Source organism: Furipterus horrens, unplaced genomic scaffold (genome assembly GCF_987537825.1).
Source record: "Furipterus horrens unplaced genomic scaffold, mFurHor1.1.pri manual_scaffold_5, whole genome shotgun sequence".
NCBI classification, from domain to species: domain Eukaryota; kingdom Metazoa; phylum Chordata; class Mammalia; order Chiroptera; family Furipteridae; genus Furipterus; species Furipterus horrens.
In genome coordinates this window covers 136,895,751-136,923,102 of record NW_028327175.1, presented here as the reverse complement: position 1 = coordinate 136,923,102, position 27,352 = coordinate 136,895,751, and the positions used below count along the sequence as shown (strand labels likewise).

At 39.9% G+C, this 27,352-nt stretch overlaps 1 protein-coding gene, 1 non-coding gene and 1 pseudogene across 2 annotated transcripts; 1 reads left to right on the top strand and 2 right to left on the bottom strand.

Moving 5' to 3' along the window:
• Positions 1–421: 421 nt before the first annotated feature.
• Positions 422–27,352, bottom strand: TCTN3 (tectonic family member 3). The gene is made up of 14 exons (XM_090279237.1): positions 27,045–27,352; positions 26,750–26,873; positions 26,309–26,427; positions 22,727–22,854; positions 22,386–22,494; positions 22,183–22,298; positions 21,654–21,689; positions 21,020–21,100; positions 19,606–19,731; positions 18,367–18,471; positions 17,841–17,935; positions 17,395–17,548; positions 11,796–11,933; positions 422–1,821 (listed from the first exon to the last, which is right to left on the bottom strand). Exons 1-14 carry the CDS (start codon positions 27,298–27,300, stop codon positions 1,588–1,590), a joined length of 1,821 nt encoding a protein of 606 aa, XP_090135363.1. The 5' UTR covers positions 27,301–27,352; the 3' UTR covers positions 422–1,587.
• Positions 6,186–6,621, bottom strand: LOC150009939 (MORN repeat-containing protein 4 pseudogene; annotated as a pseudogene).
• Positions 19,333–19,466, top strand: LOC150009938 (small nucleolar RNA SNORA22). The gene has a single exon (XR_016511565.1). It is a non-coding gene; the product is annotated as a small nucleolar RNA SNORA22 (small nucleolar RNA).

The following is a 27,352-nucleotide window of genomic DNA, read 5'->3' as shown; positions in this document are numbered from 1 at the left end:
GTATAATATATATTCATTAAGAGATCAAAATTCATTTTCTAGCTTATCTGCAATGAGAAGTCAAAGTAGACTAATTCAGATCAATTAATTTTTCAGTATCTTATTTCAAAGTATCTACTTAATAATTTTCATCATTTAACCCAGAAAAACTCCAAAGTTCCAAGTCATCAAAGACTTTGGATGATTATGTTTAGGTATATTTACAATTATTACTGAAAAGCCTTATCAAGAACTTTTCATTTTAATTACTTCTATTTATTAGTTCTTAACAACTTTAGAAGATTTTAAAGTCAATTTCTAAGCCATTTTCTTGACAAGTTCTGTAACAGAGATAACATGAACTTATTCCTGCAAACCCTGACAAAACAAACACATTTTGTTAATAACTTGAAAAGATATCAATTAAATGGTTTAACATCCTTAATATCAAATATTTTTCTATATGATCTTGAAAAAAACATTTTAGTTTTTACTTTTTTACCATACACATGAACAGTATTATTAGTAATTGTGCAGAAGACAAGATTTTCTTTTCTTTTTTTAATATGTTCTTGACAACTTTAAGAAGGCTGGAGGAGAAGCGAGGGAGATATCAGGCTTGGCTTGCTTTAGCCACTTGAGTTTTTTAAAGAGTTCCATTTCTTTTTCACATTGAGGTGGCATAGGGGCATTAATTACCCTATTGTTTTCAGGACCACAGCAACTCCTGGACCTTCTGGGAGGAGGATTTAGAGTGTTTAAAAAACTTACCTCCTCATTTTCCTTCTTTCTGAGTTTTACAGTCTGGGAGGGGAGTGAGATCCTTTCCTCTCTTTGAACATCAAGTTAAATCCTTTCTGAGTAGAATCATTACGGTGTAACAGTATGAAACCTTTCACATAAGAGATCTTATTCTATTTACCAGACCTTTGGCAAACAATTCTAATTAGTCATTGACATAGCGTAAGTTGACCCGTCAGCTAAAATGTGACCTAATGGATTCTCTGATGGGATCAAGACTGAGCTGCCCGTTTCAAAGCAGAAACAAAAACAACATCTAGAGCGAGACCAATCTCAAACAAATGAGTACTCTCAAACTAAATCTTCTAAAAGGAGGGACTGGGACATTAGCGCAAATGACCTTCACAAGGTCTAAATGGCACCAAGCCCAAATGGCAGAGACAGAGGATCCCTTGTGTGCACAAGACAGCAAAGAGCAAGCCTGTGCCTACACACCTGGAGCTGCCTGTGAGCGGGTGGACGGAGATCTTGCAAACCTTTAGTCAGGCATCACACAACCTGAAGGACTGGAGGAAGAGCTCTGTGTTATTTCCTGCTTGAGAAGTACAGAACTTAATGTGTATCTGGTGTTCTGTAGGTTATATATTCAATTTTTGGAGCAAATTTTTGCAATTGACATTACTGAAGCATGTTCTAAGCAGAGAGCTGGGATGAATAAATGATCATTACTGCTTTTCCCCTCATGTACAAAGATTCCTTCAGTTAGGTCCTCTATTATCCTAAATGCTCTCTGGTCATTAGCCAACATAAGTAGGCTGCTGTAGGACTTCCCATAGGGAAAATTAAAATTTGATTCTTCTCCTTTTGTTACTTAGTCTCTAGGTTGAGAACTCCAAGTAGTAAGAGACACAGGATAAGGATGGGAGAGGCTGAGCCTTTTTGTGAGTGCACGCCTTTGCTGAATGCCACTTTGAAAGGAAAGAAGAAATCGAATGGCAATTTCCAGTCAATTCTGGGTTGGCCCCGTGGCGGCTCTGGCTTCTGGGTAATGTCCACAAAGGTCACAATCGTTGTCAAAGACATTTCTGTTACTTGGGAATCCTGCAGGAAGAAAGTCCATGACAGATCAGCACTTGGTACCAATTCACATAGCCTTCCACTTGACGACTTACTCCTTTCCCTAAAGAAAGACTAAAACCAAATTGCTCTAAGTAAGATATACCTTTTTCTCATATTGGTCCTATGTAGTTTTCTATGAGAGACAGAAAATGAATTCCTTAGCAGCAGCCGTTGACACCAGAACTGGGGTTAACACCCACGGAAAGACTGCCTCTAGCTTCCTCCAACTGGGGAGCTGCCTGATATCAGGGAGGCCAGACAGCAGAACTGCTGTGTATGACGTGCTTAGCAGCTCTACCTTATCAGGTCCTAGAAGGATCCAGGCTCTGAAGCAGTACACATGTACTAGTGGAAGTAGGAGTGGCAATTCCATTCCTTATTCAATTGCAGAAATAAACTGGAACCTTCATGGAAGCAGCAAAGAACTCAGAAATGGAGATTTTTTAAAAAAAGCATCAGCGTCACAGAATCTCAGGGTTAGAAAGGATCCTCCCAAACACCCACCAATTCAAGTCAAATAAAACATGCTCCCAGGAGAAGAGACCTTGTCAAGCTGACTCAAGTATCTGATCTAACAGACATAGCTTTTGGTATTTATGGTTTCAGCCTGATGACTGGAATTGTGTTTATCTGAAATGAACTCCTTTTGTTCTGACTGCTCAACAAGCAAACATCTGATTCTAATTTGACAGTAAATAATTATCCTGTTAAACCACAAATGAAGATTTTCTCCTTTGCTTCTCTTCACTCTGATGCCACATATTGTCTGCTGTGGTCTTTGGCAATAGTAAATACCAGACTTTGGGAACATAATTTTGCCCAGAATAACCCTCCTAGGAACTGCTGTTTTTGTTTTTTAAATGGATGTGGAGCCAGTGCTGTGTTAATCTTACATGTCATATTAACTCTTCGGATTACTTTTGTAAACGGTGAAGCTCATGAGGGAGTTGGTATAAGAACTAATGTAACGTCTGAGGCACTGTAAGGGCCACATACATTGCAACGACAGCCAGCTGAGGCTGAGGCTGTGGAGGGAATCCTGATTCTAGCCATGAAAGACTGGCTGCGACTAATCAAAGGAGAACAAGTAGTGAACTTTCTCTGGACTTTAACTTATGAAAGGATTTATCATTAGGACTTTTAATTTTTTCCTAGGAACTTTATGATGGGGTGAAGTCATATATTCAATTTTTGGAGCAAATCTTTCCAGTTGATATTAATGAAACATGTTAATATTATTATTTAATCTCATTGCAGAATGCCTCATGAGCTACATTGGCTGGGATGGCTAGTAATGCTTCGGGATGGGAAATAGAATAGAGAATGAATTTTTAGTCTTGGGTTCCATATTGTCTAGGAGTTGATTTAATTAGCATGCTGTTGTGACTACTTCAGAGCCTTTGGGGGAGGGCAAATTTTAAACTGCTGACTAGCAGTCCCATTTCGGAGTTGTGGTTAGAATTGGGTAATGGTCTCATGTTGGAAGAGTGTAGTCTTGAATTAGGAAGCCCACTGCTATACAACCAAGTAACATCCACCTACTTAGCATTTATTAGTAATAAAGCTAATATTCGGATCTCTATCTCTCTGACTTGTTCAATTGGTTTTAGACTCAGGCAGGGAAAAGAGGAGCGTTATTAGTCCTTCAAGCTCCAAAATCAGGGAATTTCTGGAGGTTTGAGGTTAGCTGACTTCTCAGCTATGAACCCAAGCAGGACCTTTAGTCCCATTGCTATTCATTATCTATATCTATATCTATATCTATCTATCTATCTATCTATCTATCTATCTATCTATCTATCTATCTATCCATGGTCAATGGTGTTGTTTCAATGGCTGGGAAAACCCACATGATAGAAGTTCTTTTTGAACCGAGTAGTTTCTCCAGACTCACCCAGGATATATGCTCATCAGGAGATATTAGACTTGATTTTAAGATAGTAATGTAAAGATATGTCTTCTCTCTATATATATACTGCAAAATCACTACAATCTAGTAGTTAACAGACATAAAAACTCCATTTTCACTGAATGAAGAAATATCACAATATGTGAATACAGAAAGCAGATAGAGGCAAGGCTCCAGAGGGAAACAAGGCTGAACCTAAAAGGCTTCAGAGGCTAGAAGCAAGCAGACCTTTGTAGAACCCTGAAAGGCTCTCCCGAGGCAGGGGTAAGGTAGGGACAGAACATGGTTACTAAATGACACCCGCCCACCCTCTTAATGCAAACAAGGAACAACCCCTTCCTTACCTCGAGACAAGACCTGACAATTCAAATCAGAGAAATTCTGGATTTAGAAATGTTGGGGATAAAGAAAGGCTGAGTGAGGTACAGAATTAAAAATAGGAAAATTATTCTGTATAATGAAACACCTTTCCTCATCTAGCTCCAAAATGTGACAGATGGTCATAACTATACTGTTCAGTCAGGAGGGCCTTTTTATGAAGAAAATTAATATTCCAGTAAAAAGACACAAAGATACTGACATCTGGCAGTTCCACACCCTCAAAAGCGATTGTACCAAATTGGCCTACAGTAAAAGCCCCAAGTCCAACAGTCTCACTTATGATCCCAGAGCTTTAGATATTAATAGCTTACTTTTTTAAAAAAGTACCATCTGTGTAAGACCTGAGTTTATTCATACATAAAACCAAGCTGGCCTCAAACACATTTGAGAGTATAATACAAAACTTTTTGTCTTATATTTCAACATAACATGATGAGAATAACTTATAAGTGTATGTGTAACAGCTTAAGTTAGACAGAAATGCAATTAACATTCCATGCCCACAAAAAAACCCAAAATCAATAAAATACTATATATCTTTTTCTTTCTGGTTCGATAATTATGGGATGAATATGTTTCTTAACTGCTTCCATTAATTAAAATACCACTCATATGCCCTGGCTGCTGTGGTTCAGTGGATTGAGCGCCAGCCTGCAAACCAAAGGGTCACCAGGTCAATTCCCAGTCAGGGCACATGCCTAGGTTGTGGGCCAGGTCCCCAGGTAGGGGCATGCGAAAGGCAATTGGTCAATGTGTCTCTCACACATCGGTGTTTCTCTCCCCCTCTTTCTTCCTCCCTTCCCATCTCTCTAAAAATAAATAAAATCTTAAAAACTATATATATATATATATATATAAAATACCACCTATATGCTTACTCTTTTTTTTTTTGGCAGTTCTGGTAATTTGTTTATTCCTCATAAACACGTGTTTCACAGTATAATTCAGAGAATAAACAGAGGCACAAGGCTATAACTTCCACTATAATCTGCTACTGAGGAGATATTCAGCGTGAGGATAAGGAATTGGGGGTGGCAAGGGGGCGTGTCTGGATCACAGGGTAACTGAAGGCCTCTGTGATGAACTGTGTAGGGATCCCATCAGTCAAGAGATGATCCCCAGGTCTGATGGCTAAGACTCGTGGTGAAAGAGTTACAGTGGCCCAAATGCAAGGAGCCAAATGCTTGTTTAGTTCACCATGGTTTTAGGATGGGTCCAATTCTATCTAACTACCGGTCCACTGGGAAGGAGCTGAGTCAGCCCTAAGGATTTAGTTCACTCCATGATAGGGCCTGAAATGGCTCTGAGAGGTCTGCCCTTGGCCCTGGAATAAGTAATAAATACAACTTTAAAGATGACAGTTTACATCCATTCTTCCTTGACTATCCCATAAAGGAATCCGATGCTATATCTAATGGAGAGAGGCACAAATGGGGAGTATCTGCTAGACCTCAGCTAAGGAAGACAGCTTGTAAAGTCAGAGAAAGGAAAATAGCACTTTTATCTAATCCTTCACAGGGGGAATAAGCAGACACAAGTACCCAACTGGTCAAAGTGCAGCCTGGAGCCATGATGCCAATCAGCAGTGAATGAGGGGGGGGGGTGGGTAACATACAGAAAAGCTCTGGCCTTGACTTTCACAGGATCCCTATCTCTTTCTTTATTTCTTCAGGGTAGCACAAAGCACTGGCCCTAATTTGGGTCCAGGATCATCTGCCCCGAATATCAGTGGAATGAAGAGTTTCTGCAACCCCTGGCAGAAAAGGAAGTAGAGGCAGTGGCAGGTCTGCACTGGGTAACCCAGGGTGTCAGGGACAGAGAATACCAACAAGGGAGACAAGGCAGAGAGAGAGAACTGGTAACCACCACTGCAGGGCCTGGGGCCCGAGTCCTCAGCACTTCTCTGTGGTCCCATCCCTGACTGGCAGGTGATGGCGCACAGCAGAGGGCTTCTGCTCCAAGGTCACATCCTCTCACATCCAGTTCATTTGTTCACCTTGAGTGAGTAACAGGGCATCTGCTTTACCCAACACTTGTCAGCTGGCGCACAATGCCCCGTCAGGCGGTGAGATTCCTGGCTGACTTGGAGGCACTCTGGGCCCGCTGAACGACGGCAGAACACTTCTCACGCCGCAGCAGCTTGTTGTTCTCAAACACACCTTCGTTGCGGGGTATTCCATGGGACCCGTCAGGGAAAGTGAGCAGGCCAAAACCATCTACTCTGCCACTTTTAATTACCCTTCAAAGGTCATATCCTCTTGAATGAAGACTCTGACACCATTAAACTTGCCCTGGGCAAACTCCCCCTCATACCTTGAGCCATTTGAGGTCAGTATCCCAAAGTCATTGAAGAGCCCACTCTCAAAATGACTCAGGTAGGTGCCACCATCTGCAAACAGCAGTTGACCAAAACCGTATCTGTGGCCCTCTTTCCACTTGCCACAATATTCCTTCTCACTGAAGTTAGTGAAGGAACTTTTTGTCAGAGTCATGGTGACAGAAGGATGAAAACTGGGCTCTACCTTTTGGGATGACTGTCACACCCCAGCAAGGGGTTGCAGCAACCAGGACCTCAGCTCCACCGAGCTTGTCCCAGCCACCTGTCTCTCCGCCCTTAATAGCTTACTCTTGTTTTGGATAGACAACCAGAGATTGCCAGACATGTAGGAGAAGCTTCTCACATTAAAGAAAAAACCATACCAAATGAGCACAATCAATAAACTCAGAGGAAATAGAGACAAGGAAAGATGAAGATAAATAATTGCTAATATCTTTAAAAATATATAAAAAAAGGATCTTAGGAAATGAAGCAGAGAAAAAAAAAGAATTCTTAGATATTAAAAATGTGATGCCAAAATAAAAAATTCAGTAAGAAGGTTCTTCTAGAAAGAACAAAAAACTTGAGAGATAGATAATATGAGAGAAAAGAAAATTAGATAATCAATTTAGTGACCCTGAACAGGTTAACATTTCCAAAAAGAGAGAACAGAGAAAATAGTGGGGAGGAAATTATTAAACATGTAATACTAATAGAAATTTCTCAGAATTGAGTTTTCAGAGTGAAAACTCCCCACAAACTGTTTGATATGATAAATGAAGAAAAAAACCTACAGGAGGCATAATGTTGGAAGCTTCAGACTACTAGGAGTAAACAGATCTTAAAATGGTGCTTGAATAGCAGTTATGGAAACTAGAAGACAATGGAATGATGCCTTCAAAATTGTGAGTGAAAATCATTTTCAATCTAGAACTGTATACTATCCAAATGATCAATTATGAATTATGGTGATGATGGTGGTGGTGGTTGAATGAAGTTATCTTTAGACATATGAACTAAAGAAAAAAATGTAGTTTACATATACCTTTTTTCAAAGAGGTTATTGGATTTGGTCAAAACAAAAGAGTAAATCAAGAAAAAGGAAAAAATAGTGAATCTAACACAAATAAGAAGCAAGAGGAATTCCCAGGATGACAGTAAAAAACGTCCCCTAACAATTGCTGGGCAGTAAACAGTCCATATTACATCAGGTTATGGAGGTCTCCATGAAGAAAATATGCAGGAAAGGTAGAACTGATAACAATATATGGCAAGTTTAACTGTTTGAAAAACTGCACTGAGAAATTTTACAGAGCTATTGAATAGTGTGAGAAGCCTTAGCCATCAGCCAAAAGAAAACTAAAGAAATATGAGGTAATTATTAATTTCAGGAAGAATGAAAAGTTTCACAAAAATTTAACTCCTTGGCTTAGCATGAATATTTTTATAATCATAACACTGAAACACTGAATATTTATTTAATAAAACATTTTGATGTAATTCACCTTGGGAGAGTAATGGGAAGGGTAAGAGAGACTAACAGATCTAAACTCACCTGCCAAAATTGGAAATCAATACATTATCTATAAACTCCTGATCCAAGAGATAACTGAATAAAATATTGCTTAGAAATTGAGGTAAATACCAGAAGAAAGAGTAAAAGAGTTTAACAGGTAATTTCTGGAGATCAGCATGGTAAAGGGGATTATAGGATTTTATTTTTTGTAAGAGATCCTCTTTTCTGGCATTTTTTTGCCTTAAAAAAAAAAATATATATATATATATATGTTATTTTGACAAATTATACAATTATCAATTTGAGAAATTATACCACTATCTAGCATTAGCTGAATCTGCGGGGAACTCTGAAGTGTAGGCTTCACAGTCCCAACAACTTGTGTTGTCCCAACCCAAGGCAAGGAGCTGGGGTTTCACATTCCTTCCCCCTTAAGGTACTGGTTAAGGGCCATCTAGGAAATGTATATTTCCAGGCACTCTACATGGGTTCCAATAGTTGGAGAACAGCCTTTCAAAACAAATGAAATGAAAAAGGGAAGAAAACCTTAGGGGAAAAAAGTGGGGGAGGGAAACTGGGGATGCAAAATACACTGGTGACTGCAGAACACAAAATTATACCTGTAGTCAACAGAGTATCATATATAAGATATAAAAGAAGTGAGTGAAATGCCCCAACTAAAAACTACCCATTGTCTTTGACTCATTCTCCCTCAACCTCCACATCCAAGCAATCACATTCTATCTGTGGCACCCCTGAATCTTCTGAACTCTATCGACTTTCTGCAGCCTTCACAGCCTCCACCTGGGCCCAGGTCGTCATCATCGTCTCCTGTTGAATTTCAGTAACAATGTTCTAAACTTCACCTCAGTATTGCCCCTCACCTTCCGTAAGAATAAATGCATTCTAGTAGATACGCCAATTAAATTAAATGCACTTGCCAAGTTATTGGATAATACTGAATGTTACTGACTCATTTCAGAATCTGTGTTTTTAGTACCACATAAAGAACAAGGTTTCTAAGTTAAATTCAATGTATTATATTTGAATTCTAAAGTCTAAATTTTTAAAATTTGCATCTTAAAATTTATGTATAGGCAAAATTAGAAAATTCAGTGCTTAGCATGTGCAGCAAAAACAGTAAAAAACAAAAGGACAAAAAAAACCCAAAACCCCTCCCCTCAAAGTGCTGTTCATCTAATTTCTTTTATCGAGACAAGAAAAGCCACATAACCAAGCTGGCTCATTTCTTTTACTAGGGTGAGGATAAAAAAATTACAGCCAACTTTCATTTATAACAATAACAGGACTTCCAGCGAAGATGGAGGCGTAGACAGCCATGCTGCGTCTTCCTTCACAACTAAGAAGGAATGCAACTATCTCAAAACTAGAAACAACCAGAAGTTCCAGAAAATCAGACTGCACAGAAGTCCAGCAAACAAAGATATAAAGGAGAAATACTCATCCAGACAGGTAGGAGGGGCGGAGCCGGGGCAGAGAGGAGGCGGTGTGGTGGTGGCAGCAGTGGCAGCAGCAGCAGGCTGGCAGAAAGCGCAGTCACACATTTTAAAAAGTCAGGAGGGACACCTGGGGAGTGTTCCCAGCTCCTCATCAGACCTCGAAGCCCACGGTCCCAGCACCGAGGAAAATCAAGCCTCATTGCTTCCCACTGTGCAGACCGGTGGGGGTTTGGGGTGGAGGCAGAAACTGCCGGTCTCAGCAGAGTCCACTTGTTTAAAGGGCCCCACAGTCCTAGAACGTCCGCAGACCCACCTGCACTGGGAACGACAGCCAGGGCAGCAGCTAGAGGGGCACCAGTCCGGTGTGGAAGTGGGAGAGGTGCCTGGAAAAGGGGTGAGTGATGGGCAGGTGGCATTGTTCCCTCTCGGACCCTTCCCCCACATACAGTGCCACAACGTGGTGAAACAGATTGCCCTATACAGACTAATCCCTAAGGCTCCACCCCTTACAACGTAACAGGAGTGGCAACTCTACCTGGGATGCAGAGGCACACAAACACAGGAGCCTGTCAGAATTAGGAGACAGAGAAGTATGGCCCGAAAGGGGAAATGGATAAAGGTTCCAGTGGGAGAACTAAGTGACGAGGAGATAGCCAACCTAACAGATGAGGAGATAGACAACCTTACAGGCCCAGAATTCAAAACACTGGTGATAAAGATGCTCACAGGCTTGACAGATATGCTTGAGTACGGCAAATGCATAAGAAAAGAAGTGAAGGCTATGCTAAGTGAAATGAAGTAAAATCCACACAAAACCAATGGTGAAGGGAAGGAAACCGGGGTTCAAATCAATGATTTGGAACATAAGGAAGAAAAAACAGTCAACCAGTGCAGAATGAGGAAGCAAGAATTGAAAAAAATGAGGAAATCTTCGCAAATTTTGTGAAGGAGATGGACATACAGGTTCAGGAAGCACGGAGGCTCCCGGGTGAGCTAGACCCAGAGGGGACCGCACCAGGACGCATCATGACTGAAATGCCAAAGGTGAAAGATAAAGAGAGAGTCCTGGGGGCAGCAAGAGAGAGGTGGAGAGTGGCCTACAGGGGTTGCCTACAGGACTGTCAGCTGATTTCTCAGAGGACACTTTGCAGGCAGGAAGGGACTGGCAGGCAATATTCAATGTGATGAAAGGCAACCTGCAACCAGGATTACTCTGCCCAGCAAAGCTATCATTTGGAATGGAAGGGCAGATGAATTGCTTCCCAGACAAGGTGAAGCTAAAGGAGCTCATTATCACCAAGACATTATTATATGAAATGTCAGAGGGACTTAAGAAAAAGAAGATCAAAACTGTAAACACTAAAATGACAACAAACTCACAACTATCAACTACTGAATCTAAAAAAGAAAAAGAAAATCCAACTAAGCAAACCAGAATAGGAACAGAATCATAGGTATGAGGATAATTTGGAGGGTTATCAGCTGGGAGGGGGGAAGGGGAGAAATGGGGATATGGTGCAGGGACTAAGAAGCATAATCACTTGGTACAAAATAGACAGGGGGATGTTAAGAATAATATAGGAAAGGGTGGAGCCAAAGAACTTATATGCACAACCCATGGACATGAACTTAGCAGGGTGGAATTGCTGGAGGGAAGAGGGGTACTGGTCAGAGGAGAACAAAGGGGAAAAATATTGGTACTGTAACAACAGTACCAATAATCAATAAAATATACTTAAAAAAAGAATAATAACAGGCACTTACAAAATAAAACAATATAACTAACTGAAACATAGATGTATTCTCTAAAAGTATTTTTCAAATTGCAAATTGTGACCCATTAGTGTCTGTCATTTAAAAAATGTTCACTACATGTGAAAATTATTTTAATGGAACATAGTTAACTAAGAATTGATGACTACAAACTAGCAACAGCAACAACTTTAACAACAATCAACAGGCTCAGAGACTGAAAAGTGTGTGACTGTCACATTGCATATACAGTTCTGAAAAATGTTTTTTATGGTTGAATCAACCAGTATAAGTTTAAGAAAATTCAATTTGACTTTAGTTGCCTATTAAATGGTATGATAATTTAAAAGAAATTAACCTATACTATAGTCTGGGTTCAGGAAATTGTTTTAAAAATTGAGGAAAAAGGATATAGATGTATTTACCGTGACAACATGCTGATTTCAGTAACCAGGCGGAAAGGATCAACGTGAAAGTTAATCGTGTCAGCTCACTCTAACCAAACATCAGCTGGTAGCATGAATTGGCTCTCAGAAGTCAAAAACTGTATGGTCATCAAATGGTTGATGAGACAATGTAGGCTTTGCAAGGATAAGTGGCCCTTTGTGAGCCACAACTTACCTTTATGGACTGACACCGGTATAGGAATCGTGTTCCTGACACATGAGCTTGTGGGTTGGACTGGAGGCCTATATATGCCCACAACACCTGGATCTCCAGGGAAACTGGTATGACACAGCAGGAAGTACAATGAATAGCCTACAGAAGAGTAAAGAAGAAACTGCTTGAATTGCTGATGGTTGCCTACAATCGGTCATCAAGCATTAAGTAGCCATTATTTCTTAAATATTGTACGATAACAAAGAATGTGGCTTAGAGAACACTAAAGATCACAATAAACCATATTACTGTATTGTCCTTGATCTTAGGAAAATTAATATTCTAAAACGGAAAATACTAATATAGAGTTTATAAAACGTGAGCCCATTTACAATGGTTATAAGCAGTGCTCAGTGAGTGGTGCATAGTCAGTATTGTGGAATGCCAGAAAAAGAAACAGCCATTTCTGGTTGAGGATTGAACTGAGATGAGTAATATGTGACCGGAAAAGATGGCGATTAAAGGAAAATTCAGGTAGAGAGATGGCGTATACAAAGGTATACAACTAGAAAAGCACATGATGCCATTGAGGGACATTCATTGATTAATGTGAATAATAGAGTGCCTTCTATGTGCTTGTCATGTTCCAGGCAATGGCCTTGAGCAGATGCTTGACTGGAGCAAAGGCCTTGAACACAGGAGCAGTGAAAGGTCAAGGAAGAAGACATTTCAATGTTAGATTATGAAATCCAACCAAGCAGTCTGACTCTAGGAGGATTAATTCCAAATGCAGGAAGAACAGATGGAAGTGAGGATGAATCAGTTACTGTAAGTTAGCAGATACAAACGATCCTCAAATATGCTTTGTGCTTTTCTAGATTCATATTTTTTTATAGCAAGGCTCAAATACAGGCAATAACATGTATAAACTAGGAACAGGAGAAGACAGACCATGTTTATATTTGTTAAGGAACTGTTATACTGGTTTCTAAGTGGCGCACCAACATGTCTGAGAGTTTCAATATCTCCACGTCCTTGTCAACACTTGTTATCCATCTTTTTAATTATAGCCATCCCAGTGGGTGTGAAGTGGTATCTCATTGTAGTTTTGCAATTCTTTAAAGACTAATAAGGTTGAACGTCTTTTCATGAGTTTGTTCTTAATACTCTTAAACATTTTTCTTTTCATTTATTCTACATAGGAACATTTTTCCATGTTGTCAAATTTCCTTGAAAATGTGATTTAAAAATGTAAATGTGAGAATAATAAAGAGTAGTTCCACTATACACCCTGGCTGGTTTGGCTCAGTGGATTGAGCGTCGGCCTGCGAGCTAAGTGTCGCTGGTTCGATCTTCCAGTCAGGGCACATCAGAGAAGGAAAACTCTGACTCCAAAAAACCTCCGCTGCCTTGCGGCATACCTCTTCAGGGGAAAGGCTAAGGGAGTAAACCCCGACAGAAAATCCGGAGCCGGAGTCCCTAAGGCGGTTTGACGTTGTAGTCAACACCGGCAACTCCTGAGGCGCGCCTGAAACCAAGCTGTATTGACTCTGTCTTTCCCTTGGACCCTTCAGCTGCGAAGAGAGGGGGGGTCTGCTGCATGGGCAACAGCAGACCCTCCATATCACCCTGCCCAGGCTCTGTAGCTTCAGCTTCACTGGAGAGGACACTCCAGCGTCATCGCAAGATGTCGATTCAACACGGGAGGAGACAGATACCGTGTCACTCCCGAGTCGGACTGCACAGCCATTCTCGGCAGCGCAGATAGACTCTTAAGAAGCTACACCATCGTCTCTCGAGACGGACGGCTGCCGCCGCCGCCGCCAAGTTCCACTATAATCTCAATCCAGCTCCTTTCTATATTCAGCTGTATAGCACCCAAAATCCACACTCCCTCATTATGGCTTTGAAGTTTAAGAAAACTCCATTTGACTTCAGCTGCCTAAAGGCTGGATCAAGAACATGTGTTTACTTATCCCCCAAATCTCCTTAAAAGGAAGGAAGTCGTAATAGTGCCGAGAAAGGGAAAAATGGCACTTTAAAAATAATCTCTAAGGGGAAAGGTCTTTCAAAGTCTGAACTAAAATTCCAAGGTAAAGAAAAAAAAAAAGGGTTGGTAAATTTCACAACATAAAAATCAACTTCTGCTGGCAAAAAACACCATAAAAAAATGTCAAAAGACAAATGACAAAATGGGAAAAAACCGTTGCAAATCATACCACAGAAAAGAGTTGATTTTGCAAACACACAAAGATTTCCTATAAGTCACATGACCAGTAATTGAATAAAAATGGGCAACGGATATAAATACATTATAGTGAAGAAAATACAAAATGTTCAACCATATGTCAAGATACTTAACCTTATTCATAGAGAAAAAGAAAACTACACTGGGATGCTATTTTTCACTTATCAGATGAACAAAGATTAAAAAGTTTGAAAACACAGTACTGATGAAGGTATGGGGTAACAAGCAGTCTCATAAATGGATGGTGGGACTGCAAATTGATACAACCTTTATAGAGAATGAATCAGCAGTATTTATTAAAATTTTAAATGCATATACCCTTTGATCTAGAAATTCCACTTCTGAGATTTATCATATAGGTTTATTGTCCCATGTATAAAATGGTACCTGAATGAAGTTATAAAATGCCACATTGTGTATAATAGGAAAAGCCTGAAAACAACCTGAGTGTCCACAAATAAAACGGGCTAAATAAATTATGGCTCATTCATATAATGGAATACTCTGCAACTATATTATGCAAAGAATGGAGAGGCTTATTATGTAACAAGTGAAAAAAGCAAGGTGCAGGAAAGTTTTTATGATATTATATCATTTGGATAAAAAAAAGAATACGAGCATTTAACTAGGTGAGCATGCATTATCTATGGAAAGAAAGACAATAGTAGCTTTGCCTCTGTGGAAGGGAAGAGCTGCCTGGGAGAGATTTTTATTGTGTACTTTTTTTTTTTTTTAATCTAAAGTATATTTTATTGATTATGTTGTTACAGTAGTTCCAATATTTTCCCTTTGTTCCCCACCACCCAGTAGCCCCCTTTCCTCCAGCAATACCATCCCCCTTAGTTCATGTCCACGGGTCGTGCATAAAAGTTCTTTGGCTTCACCCTTTCCTATATTATTCTTAATATCCCCCTATTTTGTACCAACCAATTATGCTTCTTAGTCCCTGCACCATTTCCCCATTTCTCTCCCTCCCCTCTCCCAGCTGATAACCCTCCAAATTATCCCCAACCTATGATCCTGTTCCTGTTCTGGTTTGCTTAGTTGGATTTTCTTTTTCTTTTTTAGATTCAGTAGTTGATAGTTGTGAGTTTGTTGTCATTTTAGTGTTTACAGTTTTGATCTTCTTTTTCTTAAGTCCCTCTGACATTTCATATAATAATGTCTTGGTGATGATGAGCTCCTTTAGCTTCACCTTGTCTGGGAAGCAATTCATCTGCCCTTCCATTCCAAATGATAGCTTTGCTGGGCAGAGTAATCCTGGTTGCAGGTTGCCTTTCATCACATTGAATATTGCCTGCCAGTCCCTTCCTGCCTGCAAAGTGTCCTCTGAGAAATCAGCTGACAGTCCTGTAGGCTACCCCTGTAGGCCACTCTCCACCTCTCTCTTGCTGCCCCCAGGACTCTCTATCTTTCACCTTTGGCATTTCAGTCATGATGCGTCCTGGTGCGGTCCCCTCTGGGTCTAGCTCACCCGGGAGCCTCCGTGCTTCCCGAACCTGTATGTCCATCTCCTTCACAAAATTTGCGAAGATTTCCTCATTTTTTTCAATTCTTGCTTCCTCATTCTGCACTGGTTGACTGTTTTTTTTTCCTTATGTTCCAAATCATTGATTTGAACCCCGGTTTCCTTCCCTTCACCATTGGTTTTGTGTGGATTTTCCTTCATTTCACTTAGCATAGCCTTCACTTCTTTTCTTATGCATTTGCCGTACTCAAGCATATCTCTCAAGCCTGTGAGCGTCTTTCTCACCAGTGTTTTGAATTCTGTGTCTGTTAGGTTGTCTATCTCCTCATCTGTTAGGTTGGCTATCTCCTCGTCACTTAGTTCTCCCACTGGAACCTTTATCCGTTTCCCCTTTCGGGCCATACTTCCCTGTCTCCTCATTCTGACAGGCTGTGTGCCTCTGCATCCCAGGTAGAGTTGCCACTCCTGTTACGTTGTAAGGGGTGGAGCCTTAGGGATTAGTCCGTATAGGGCGATCTGTTTCACCACGTTGTGGTACTGTATGTGGGGGAGGGGTCCGAGAGGGAACAATGCCACCTGCCCAGCACTCGCCCTTTTTCCAAGCACCTCTCCCACTTCCGCACCGAACTGGTGCCCCTCTAGCTGCTTCCCTGGCCGTCATTCCCAGAGCGGGTGGGTCTGCGGACGTTCTAGGACTGTGGGGGCCCTTTAAACAAGTGGATTCTGCTGAGAGAGCAGCAGTTTCTGCCTCCACCCGATCCCTCACCAGTCTGCACAGTCAGAAGCAATGAGGCTTGATTTTCCCCGATGCTAGGACCAGGAGCTGTGAGGTCTGGTGAGCAGCTGGGAACGCTCCAAAGGTGTCCCTCCTGACTCTTTAAAACGTGTGATTGCACTTTCCGCCAGCCTGCCGCTGCCACCGCCACCACACCACGTCCTCTCTGCCCCGGCTCCGCCCCTCCTACCTGTCTGGATGAGTATTTCTCCTTTATATCTTTGTTTGCTGGACTTCCATGCAGTCTGATTTTCTGGAACTTCTGGTTGTTTCTAGTTTTGAGGTAGTTGTATTCCTTCTTAGTTGTGGAGGGAGACACAGCATGTCTGTCTACGCCTCCATCTTGGCCAGAAGTCTTATTGTGTACTTTTTGAATATCAAGCCAAGTGTATGTATTACTTATACAGAAAAATAAATCATTTAATTTTTTTAACTAAAAAGAAATAAAATTAACGGTATAGCTGACTAAAATAAAGAGGTAGAGGGTAGGCAAAAGAGGAAGAAGACTTAAGAGGGCAGCAGATTCCTTGGAGTAGGGTCAAGAGATACAGCTGCTGTGCATTGATCTAATGGGCATGCAGAAAAAGTAAAAACAGAAACAGCTGGATGAGGTTATTTTTGGAGCAGGGGACGTTGAGGTTTTTACTTTTCATTCAATGCCATTCTATGTACAGTACTCTAGTTTGAATTTTTGACCTGGTAATGTATTTTTATTAAATATAAATGTAAAAATATAGATTTTTATAGTAACAGAAAGAACAGAATTTCAACCTCAAAGAATCTGGGATGACTAAATATTCAAGATTATAAGAGAATATTTGAAATATACATGAAATATATTTAATTTAGTTTTCTCTTACTATGATTAAGGTTGATTTTGAACCACAGAGCAATCTCTAGATTTCCTACCTTCAAAATTTTTCTCCTCTTAAGGAAAATAAGTTAGGTATAAACCTAATCTGAAATAATGACATCAAATGGGCATGATTTCTTATATTCTTATGACAACCACATTTTCCTCCTTCTATGAAAACCACATTATCTATGGCAGTAGGGCTGGTTTTAATTTCAATATTCACAACAAAAGGGGGAAGAGAGTGTCAGTCAGAACAGGTATTTCTCTGCTTACTGAGACACTGCAGTTCCTGCTGAGGATTCTGGTCCACTCTCCCTTCTGGGCAGGGTCAGCATTACCAAAGATGGCAACATGCTCTGGTCTGGGTCTTCCGTGAAGAGTCTGATACATCTCTTGCTGCAAGTGGCTGCAGCCCACCTCTTTCAGCCTGAAATTAAACATCGTGGAGGCTGGAGTCCAATGCTAAGATAATAATGTAACCATATTAGTATATTAATCTAAACATTAGAAATAACAGTATAAAATAAATTGGAGTAAAATAATCCTGAGTAGGTTTAGAGGACAGTCAGAAAACTCTTAGCAACGTTAATGTTACTTAGATTATAAGACAATTTCTAATTAGCAATCTCTGAACTCTCATTCAAAATATAAAAGTTGCTATATCGATATAATCCGAGATAGACAAAATAGTGAGAAATGATGCGGAAGCAATGAATTACCTGAGCTTGCATCCAGACATTGCATTGACTCCAAATTGTACTTCATGTCTCCTAACAGAGCAAGTTCCATCACCCTGGCTCTGCAAAAGGGTCATCTGAAGTGAAAAGTGATGGTCAAGGAGATCATAACAGAAAAAAAGAGACAGACTAGAGAATTTATGCTCTTATCGTTTCCTTACCACTATTTATATTTTATTAATATCATGCTATTGTTCAAGTCACAATATGTTTCCTTCTTCTAGTAATTAAAAAACACACAGTTTTCATAAAAATGTTTAATCACACACTAGCATATAAATACCTCATTAAAGCAAAAACCAGTCACAATCTTCACTTCTGGCCAGTCTAACATAGGTTTTAAAGCTTTTGGCCACATGAACATTTCAAACAGTCTATGAATGGCTTGGTTAAGGAAATCCTGGATACCTAAAAAATGGGGGGCTGCAGAATTGGAAAATCTGAAAGATCAGCAGTGGCAGCTTTTCTCATTAGGCTGCAATAGGCCACTCTGCTCTGAAAAGGATACTGAGTGACTTACGTCACCAGTGAGAGCCAAGAGTGGCTTCCCGAAGATATAACCAGGGTTCCCACTTCTAGGACCAGGAAGAGGGGCAGCTGTGCTCTGAAAAGCCTGCAGAAAAAGCAAAAGAAAGTCACTTATGGAGAAAATCACACTCACACCTTCCACTGCTTGGCTGTACTCCCTTCCTCAAGGCAATGCAATCAGTTAGATGCACTTGACAATCTGGCTTCCTTTCACAATGTAGGATTTTGCAAAAATTTCTACTCCAATGACCGTCCCCACCACCAAAATAAATCCTGAATGATCTAAATATTGAAATTCACTATATGCTACCTCTACCAAGGGTTATAAATAAGGATCTATCAACCTTGTTTCTCAAAAATTACTGTCAATTTAGGGCTATATCCAGCGTGGTTGAAATGAAATAAAATGTACTTTATAAATATATTTTAATTAACTATCAATGTTCCAGAGATGAACTTAGAGACATGAGGCTTGGCTGATCACTTGAAGGCAGAATTGAGAAGAAACTGGACTCGACTAGATTCAAAAGGAAGAAAGAAGTAGAAGAAAGCGAAAGGTAGTAATCAAATCGGGAACTTAGGTGGGGAATGAATAAAGCACTGAAGGCCATCACATTTAATTTTTTACCAACGTTCATAAATGCACATAAGCAAAAATTCATGCTCATTATAAGCACATACTCTCAAATAATACGGAAAAACAAAGGGTAAAAGTAGGAAAAAAATCTTAATGTCCAGAAATATGAAAAAACTAGGTAAAGAACTTCTATGGGATGATGGCTGAGTTTACAATTCAAAGTAACTAGTTAAAAAAGAGTTTGGATTTGAGATTGAAGTCCTGCTATGCTAGGGTCCAGATAAAGAATCAGAGAAAATGTTAATAAATAAACACTGTTGAATCCCTATCACTGTAGCTAAATTATGGTACTTTAAATGTTGAGGCCTCTTGCACAGTGAACACCCAAGTGTGCTTTATAGTTGCCCTGGCTTTGACTCTGTGCTAGAGCAATGTCTGTTCTTTTCCTCTGCAGTGAGAGGACTAATGATCTTTTTTAATGTATTCAGAAAGTCAGCACATTATTTAAAAAAAAATGTTGGGCCTCAACTTACAGACTGAATCATATTCTCATTCTATTTCACATGTGTTACAGACACAGAGGAACTATTCCTAACCCAGTATTTTCTCCCTCGTCATCCCCTGCAGAAGAAGGGCCCTAACCCTGAAGCGAACGATGAACAGCTGCTGTAAGGAAGTGCCTGGCTCAAGAGTCAGGTTGGTTTGTCTGAAACTGGCAGAGACTTTCTGGATTCCAAAAGTCCCATTGGTCTCTATCTCATAGATGACCTGAAATACAAAAGTAGAATCAGTTAATAAAAATTACTTAGTGGGCCAATTATGTTTAATTTAAATTTTCTGCCTTTGAGGGGTTTATTATAAATAAATGAGGGTACAGTATGGTGACTCCAGTTAATAATATTGTATATTTTAAAGCTGATAAAAGAGTAAGTCTTAAAAGTTTTCACTGCAAGAAAAAAATGTGTTGACCTGTATTCCAAAAGGCTGTGGTTTGATTGCCAGTCAGGGTACATATGATAGCTAGGCTGAGGGTTCAATCCCTGGTCAGGGCGTGTACAGGAGGCAACTGATGGGTGTCTCTCTCAAACATCGATGTTCCCCTCCCCTTCCTCTCTAAGATCAATGAACATATCCTCGAGTGAGGATTTAAAGAAAAATGTAGGTTTATAATTGTATGTGAAACAGTTTATTATATTACTTATTATTGTATTATTTATTTGCATTACAACTGTAAACCTACTTTTGTCCACTCTGTACATATATCAAATCATATTGTACATCTAAAACTAATACAATGTTATATATCAATTTTATCTCAATTAAAAATATAGCTGAATGAGGGAGAATAAATAAGGAGACTTAAAAATGCCAAATACCATGAAAAGATAAAGTTGACCTCATCTTATACCTACACATGAAAAAAGAGACTGGATAGAGCTCTTTGAAAAGATTCATGGGAGAGGTGAGTTTGTAGTAAGAATTGAAAGGGAATAAAAATAAGTTTTGATTGTGTGCAGAGGAAGGTGAGAAGCAACACAGGCAGGTGAGTGGAAGTGTTGTTTACTTGGCTCTCCCCTGAGGAAGAGTAAAGACAGTAGCTGGAGTTGGAGGTTATAAGCTATTGAAAGTATCTTTAGATTTCTCAAAATTATGCTTTAAGATAATTCTTACTTCTGTAGGTTGATTAGAAGAGAGAATAGAGGAAAAGTTGATTAGTCTGCTTCAGATTTTCAGATGATATTGACTTCGTCAACAGAGGGAAATGTGGTCAGTAAGAACCACAACAGACTGCATATGAACAAAGAGAAAGGAGTCAGAAATACTCTTAATGTTCTAGACATGCAGTACTGGAGGGCAGGAGCACTGGAAAGGACTGAAACATGGTAGGGAGGAAAGGGAAGGAGACAATTCTTGACATGTTTTGACATGTTGACTTTCAGGTAATGCACAAAAATTCACGTGGGGTTGGTGTGGTAGGTACTTAATAGAAGATAAGGCACCTCTGGTAATGGTGATCAACATAATTCAATCCAGAACCTGAGGTCAGCATTCCTACCTGGGAAACAACATTCTGACAAGTGTTTCCAGCCAATAGAGGAGAAGCAGCCTCTGAGACAAGTGTTACAGGAACCTGGAACTAGCAAGGGAAAGAAGCAAATCAACTAAAATTGAAAGCAGCACTGTCTCTTCTAGCTCCATATCATGCTGAAATAAATATTTTTCATTTTGACTATCATCTTTCTTTCTCCTTTCATGGCCAGCCTACAACTTAGTCATTCTAAACACATCTCAAAACATATTTTTCAGAACATTAATTCTATTAGATATAAAACTAAGGTTCCATGGTCAAATAAATTTTAGAAATACTATGTTCGATACCTGCCTCTTAAGAGATTAAAAAGGCCTTCAAGCATATTAAAGACTCCAGGAAGTCTACTCTAAATATAGTGTTTAACTTTATTTAACCCAATGTTTCCCAAACTTACCTAACACCTTTTGAATTCTTAATTCACATAATGCTTATTAAGTATATAGAACATACATGGAAAACATTGTTTTAAATTCACATTTAACATTTTAATATATCACATATACATTTTCTTTCACTATTATAATCTAGAGTGAAACTGCCTCTGATGCAAAGGGACCAAAATATTTTCTTTACTTTTTCCCGATGAACAGCATCATACCTTCATATTCTGCAGATCAGTCATACCTCTTGGAACCTAAATAAGAGAAAATCAGAAAGTGAATATGCATATACCATAGAGAAAATCTCCAGAAGCTTGTGGTTTCACATTTGGGAGGTAGGAAAAATCAACATACTAGAATCATTTGCTTCCTCTCTTCTACCTGACTCTTCTTTACACTAAAATGCCAGGAGTAAAGCCGAGGGGAGGCTGGATGAACAACAATGCCCACCTGCTTTGAGCAAAGCTCTACTGAACAGCAAAAGCAAGAAGTTTTGGTGAAAGAGTGAGATGTCACCCCTCCCACCTTCCCAAGCCAATCCCATTAGCCAGGAGATTGAGAATCTCTTATCGTGACTAGATAGCCCCATATTTTTCCCCTTTCTTCAGATAACAGGATTTCCAAGCCTTTTATGGAGCTCTTGGGCATTCTGACTTCCAGCTGAGTGCTTTTCCCACAAGCCACCAGTGGGAAGCATGCTGACTTTAAACCCACAATGGTGACAGTGGGGAAAGAAGGGACACCCACCTTCAAGACTGTGAAGTTATAGTAAGAGGCAGCATCGAGGGCTGGATCCAAGGTGCAGCTATTTGCCAGGTTCTTGAAGAAACGAGCACAGGTTGTACTTTTACTTTCCAAGAAACCTTAGAACACAAAGAATTAAGGAGGTGGTAAATGAGAAAGCCTATTTTAACTTGAACCAGAGGTGGGCACTTCTGCTCCACACTCACCTGCAGGATTGCTCTCGGTACAGAGTCCCCCAGCTCCAAGTCCTGAAGGCTGCTTCAGCAAGCTTACTAGAGACCACTTGGAAAAGTAAGTCAAAATGGGGTCCCCAGCCTGAACAAAGTATAGCAGAAATATATTCAGAGTGGGACTGGACTGAAGTCCACCAGAAAAAAAAAGTAGAAACAAAAATTAACTCAACAACTTGTAAACGTGAACAACACTGCCCTCCAAAAGAATGGACGATGGTTTACCTAACTGCAGCCAGGCACCTCGATACCCAGTCAGTTGTCGGTTATGAGGGAAAAATCAAGTCAAACAAGCCCATCCTCTTCCCCAGGCTCACCCTATAAAAAGGTGATGGTGACGGGGTTTGGAACGTTGAAGTGAATGATTTGCCTCCAAACTCTGTAGCCAGTGCCTGGAAGTTGGATGCATTGACTTTTTGGAGCTCCTGGAAATAGTTTAATTTTGCTAAAATATAAAAAGGAGTTTAGATAAAAGAAAAACATTTATTTTTAAATATATTGCATGCCAAGTAACTAATATTTTTATTGAGACATAATATATACACAGAAAGGTTAAGTATACACATGAACTAATCTTAAGTATAAACTCAAAAGAATTTTTACAAGTTTATATACTTTTATTGCTACTACTCAGATTAAGTTATAAAACATTTTCCCAGAAGGTCTCCAACCAATAGTCCATCTTCAGACATAACAATCTGATTTCAGTCACATTCTAATTCATTTGTAACCTGTTAACACGTTAAGCACCATGTCAGTCACTGGTGACTGGCACTATACTTTCCGTTCGGACCGCATCAGTCAATGGTGACTGACAGTATACTTTTCTAAAGTATTTAGAAAGCATTTCTAAAAGAATACAAGAGTACAGATTGCGATAAATACATACAAGAAATATATCTGAAGATATACTGCAGTTTTATCGCAACCTTACACAGATCTCCAGCCACAAGCTATCAGTGAAATCGGATATCGGGGCTAAACGGAAAGGAAGACGAAACAGGCTGAGTGCTTAACATGTTAAATAAATTACTGCTTTAGCGTTAAGATCTGAGATAAGAATATGGCTAACACTATGGGAAACAGTATGATGGTTCCTCAAAAAATTAAGAATATAATTACCACGTGAACCAGCAACCCCTCTTCTAAGTAACCCAAAAATTTGAAAACATTTCTTTGTAAAGATAGATATATGTCCCCCCCACATTCATGGAAGCATTCTTCACAGTGGCCAAGACATCAAAACAAGGAAAGTGTCCTTCGACAGATGACTGGCTAAAGATGTGGTACATGTGTACAATGTAATACCACTCAGCCATAAGAAAAGATGAAATACTGCCATTTGTGACAACATGGAAGGACTCTGAGAATTTTGTGCTAAGCAAAGTAAGTTAGATAGAAAAAGTTAAGAACCACATGATTTCACTCACACACAGGATATAAAACTGAAAGCAACAAATGAACAAATAAGACAAAACAAAAACTCACTGACACAGACAACAGTACGGTTGTTGCCAGAGGGGAAGGGAGGCAGAGGGGTAATAAAGGGTAAAGGGGATCAAATATATGGTGATAGAAGGAGATTTAACTTTGGTGAACACACATGCAATATACATGAGATTATTTATACAAATGTACACCTGAAACATATAAATTAACCAGTGTCACCCCAGTTAAATAATTTTAAAAATCATATAAATATATCACGTGTCATATCTACATAATTAAAAATCTTGAAAACAGGAGAAGAAAATATGGCCAATGATTTCCAGTTAGTTCCAAGTCTCTTAATGTCAGGAATGTGTATAATCAGCAGTTTGTGATGAAAACAGGAGGCTCAATGCTAACAGTTGTCCCTGTTTCCATAAAAACATGGCAGAGTTGGAAACAATATTTGATTTGTCCTCTCCAAATCTTCATGTTCCCTCTAAACTTCAACTGTCTGGTCCTAATAAGAATGTTTCCATCTCTCAAGTATATGGATTTGTCATGTTTTATTCCTTTCATCTTATAATTTCTACATTCAAAATTTCAGACACTCTAAAGGGATACTTTCTCTAACAATTCTATAATTTATATCACAGCAATGCACAAATCTATCCAAGCTCCTGCAGCCGTCTCCTTATGGCATTTCAGAACCAGAAGAGATGTAGGAAAAGGCCTCTGGCACTGTCCCCTGCCCAGAAAATAGCTGGTAATGAATAATACTCTCCTTTACCACCTAAGTCTTCTGTTAACTTGAAAAAAAAAAAAAAACAACACAGCGGAAACATGACCCATGCTAAATCCTTTCATTCCTCATATAATTATGGTCATTTGGACCAATTCAAAAAGGTACCAAGACCTTCATCACTGAAAGCTAATGGGGATTCCACATAAGAAAAGCTAGATCTTTATTCTCTGCAATCATTCCTAATTGTTTGACTTTTCAGCTTTCTGATACAGCATGAAATGAACACAATTCTCAATTCTAGAGACTGCCAGACTATTCACTCTCCTATCTCCTAGATCCTTGCTACTCAAACTGAGGCACAGACCAGCAGCCCCGCTATCACCTGAAAGTTTGTCAGAAATTCAGAATCTTAAGCCACTCCCCACACATAATGAGTCAGAATCTGCATGTTAACAAGCTCTCCAAGTGATGTGCATGATTTTAGTTTTAAAAGCATTGCCCTGGAACAGGTGATGCTGATGCTGATGGTTTGCAGACCACCTTCTTCCTCTGATCTGAATCTTCAAACTTTAAAGTTTCCAGGAGCTGTTTAACATAACCTTCAGAACTCATACCCTAAAAACCATATGGAAGAAATACATCATATAAAATGCAGTTATTTCTACCCTTATAAGTGAAAGAAAAGTTAAAGTTAAGCTAAGAAAGAAGATAAACTGAGATGGAAAATATCTACCTGGCTCTTTTTTAATGGCTTAATAGAACAAGAGAAAGTTAACATTTGTCTCTCATGTTAGTGCAAGGATATTGGTGGTAAGCAGAGACAATGTAGATAAGGAACTCAGGCTAAGGATAATAAATAAAGTTTTTGTCTAAACCTCTAAAACTTTTGCCTCAAAATTTCTACCATCATACATGGTATGCATTATACCGAACGGGTACCAGGAGTCAAGTCACAGACACAGAGCACTTTCACATCCAGGACCCGTGTTATTATTTCTCATTTTGCAGTTAAGAAATGAGAGTGGAAATGCTAAGGGATTTGCCCAAGTCTTTGCTGCTGATAAGAAAATGGCAAGGCTGAGATCTGACCCTAATGCTCTTTCGCCTACACTGTTGCTTCATAAAGTAAAAACACGATTGGTATATACTCATTTTTCAAAGACGTTCATTCAAGTATTATTTGGTGCCTCCTATGTATCAATTACTGCAGATTCAGTGAGTGCCTTCGTGGAGACTGTATTAAGTGGAGGAATAGAATCTATCTGTAATTATCTGGGCTAACAGGGATGATTAAAATTAAAGTTCTGGCCCTGACTGGTGTGGCTCAGTTGGTTGAGTGTCATACTACAAAGTGAAAGGTCACTGGTTCGATTCCAGGTCAGGGCACATGCCTGGGTTATGGGTTCAGTCCTCGGTTGGGGTGCATGTGAGAGGCAACCAACTGATTGATGTTTCTCTCCCTCTCTTTCTCCCTTCCCTCTCCTCTAAAACTAAATAAATAAAAATATTTTTTTAAATTAAAGTTCTGTATGTTTTCTGACCCATAGCCAATGGGGGATAAGAAATTGCAAATGTTCACTAATAAGAGAGAGAGGGGCAGATGGAGAGGTATAATGACAAGAAATTCAAAGCACACACACACACAAAAAAAGTTTTTAAAAATGGAGACAAAGCCAGCATTCAATAAATGCTAAGCAATAAGAACACCCAACACGTTTCTACTCACAGTTGTTCACATGGACACAGAACTGCTTAATTCCATTTGTATCCATGAAAACCTTTGAAGGAAATGGGGAGTTACTCCTGAAGATAAGAGAGTTGTCCACACACACCCAACTTGAAGACCTATGAGGAAACAGGATGAAGAATAAATATATTTAGAAGTGCAGGGTTAGGTCCAAAGAAAGTTGCCCCATGGATGTCAGTCAGATGCCAAAGAGGGGCCTCCTTGGGCAGCAACAAGACAATACAAAGGTCCTAATCTATTGGACAGCCCAGCTCCAAAGAATCTGAAGAGGAGCGTCACTCCTGGGAAAAACCAGGGTAATTCCACTGGCAGGAGAAGTAGGGGAGAAAGGCAGGAAGAGTAACTCTTCCTACTTCTCAGTTATTACCTGTTCTAGGACCCCAATTCCCTTTAGGACTCAACCTGCGCAGCACAGCTCACCTCACGCTGCCTGGAAGGCAGAAGGAGAAAACTGTTCTGGGATGGATTAGATAGCAGTCTCTGTCGCAGCAGCAATTTATATCGCAGGTACCAGGAGTCAAGTCACAGACACAGATCGGTAAGACTATGAAGGTACAACATAAAGCAGAGAGAAAGGGATGAGGATCTCTATATTCTTCCAAGTGTGAATTCCCCTCTTCGGACAACCCCAATCCTCACTTTGCAGCAATTCACTCTGTTCACAGAATTTCAGATCTAAGTCTGTAGTTTCCATCCCCACATCTCCTTCTCCCACCTGGTAGGAGGTCCACGGTCATATTTCCGGGCGCTGAAGGGGTCACGACAGTAGGGCCCACCGTAGAGGTCCCAGGCACGACCCGGGGAGTTTCAGTCCCCTCGGAAGAGAACTGAAGGGTCCCGCCGTGTGACCCCGGCCCCAAGTCCGAAGAGGTAGACACTACCCCTGATGGGGAGGAAGAGGGCTGGGGACGGATGCTCTCAGGGATCATCAGGAAGAACATCTGCAGTAGCACGAACGCCGAGATGCACATCACGCAGTCGAGACCCCCCCAACAGTTTGAAGTGGTGTTTCGGCGGTCTCCA

Excerpts from the sequence above, each read along its gene's own strand:
- TCTN3 (XM_090279237.1), bottom strand. The coding sequence starts at position 27,300 with ATGTGCATCTCGGCGTTCGTGCTACTGCAGATGTTCTTCCTGATGATC. Across the intron at positions 26,428-26,749 it reads TGCCTTCCAGGCAGCGTGAG|GTCTTCAAGTTGGGTGTGTG; the intron begins GTGAGCTGTGCT and ends GTTTCCTCATAG. Across the intron at positions 22,299-22,385 it reads TACCGAGAGCAATCCTGCAG|GTTTCTTGGAAAGTAAAAGT; the intron begins GTGAGTGTGGAG and ends TTGTGTTCTAAG.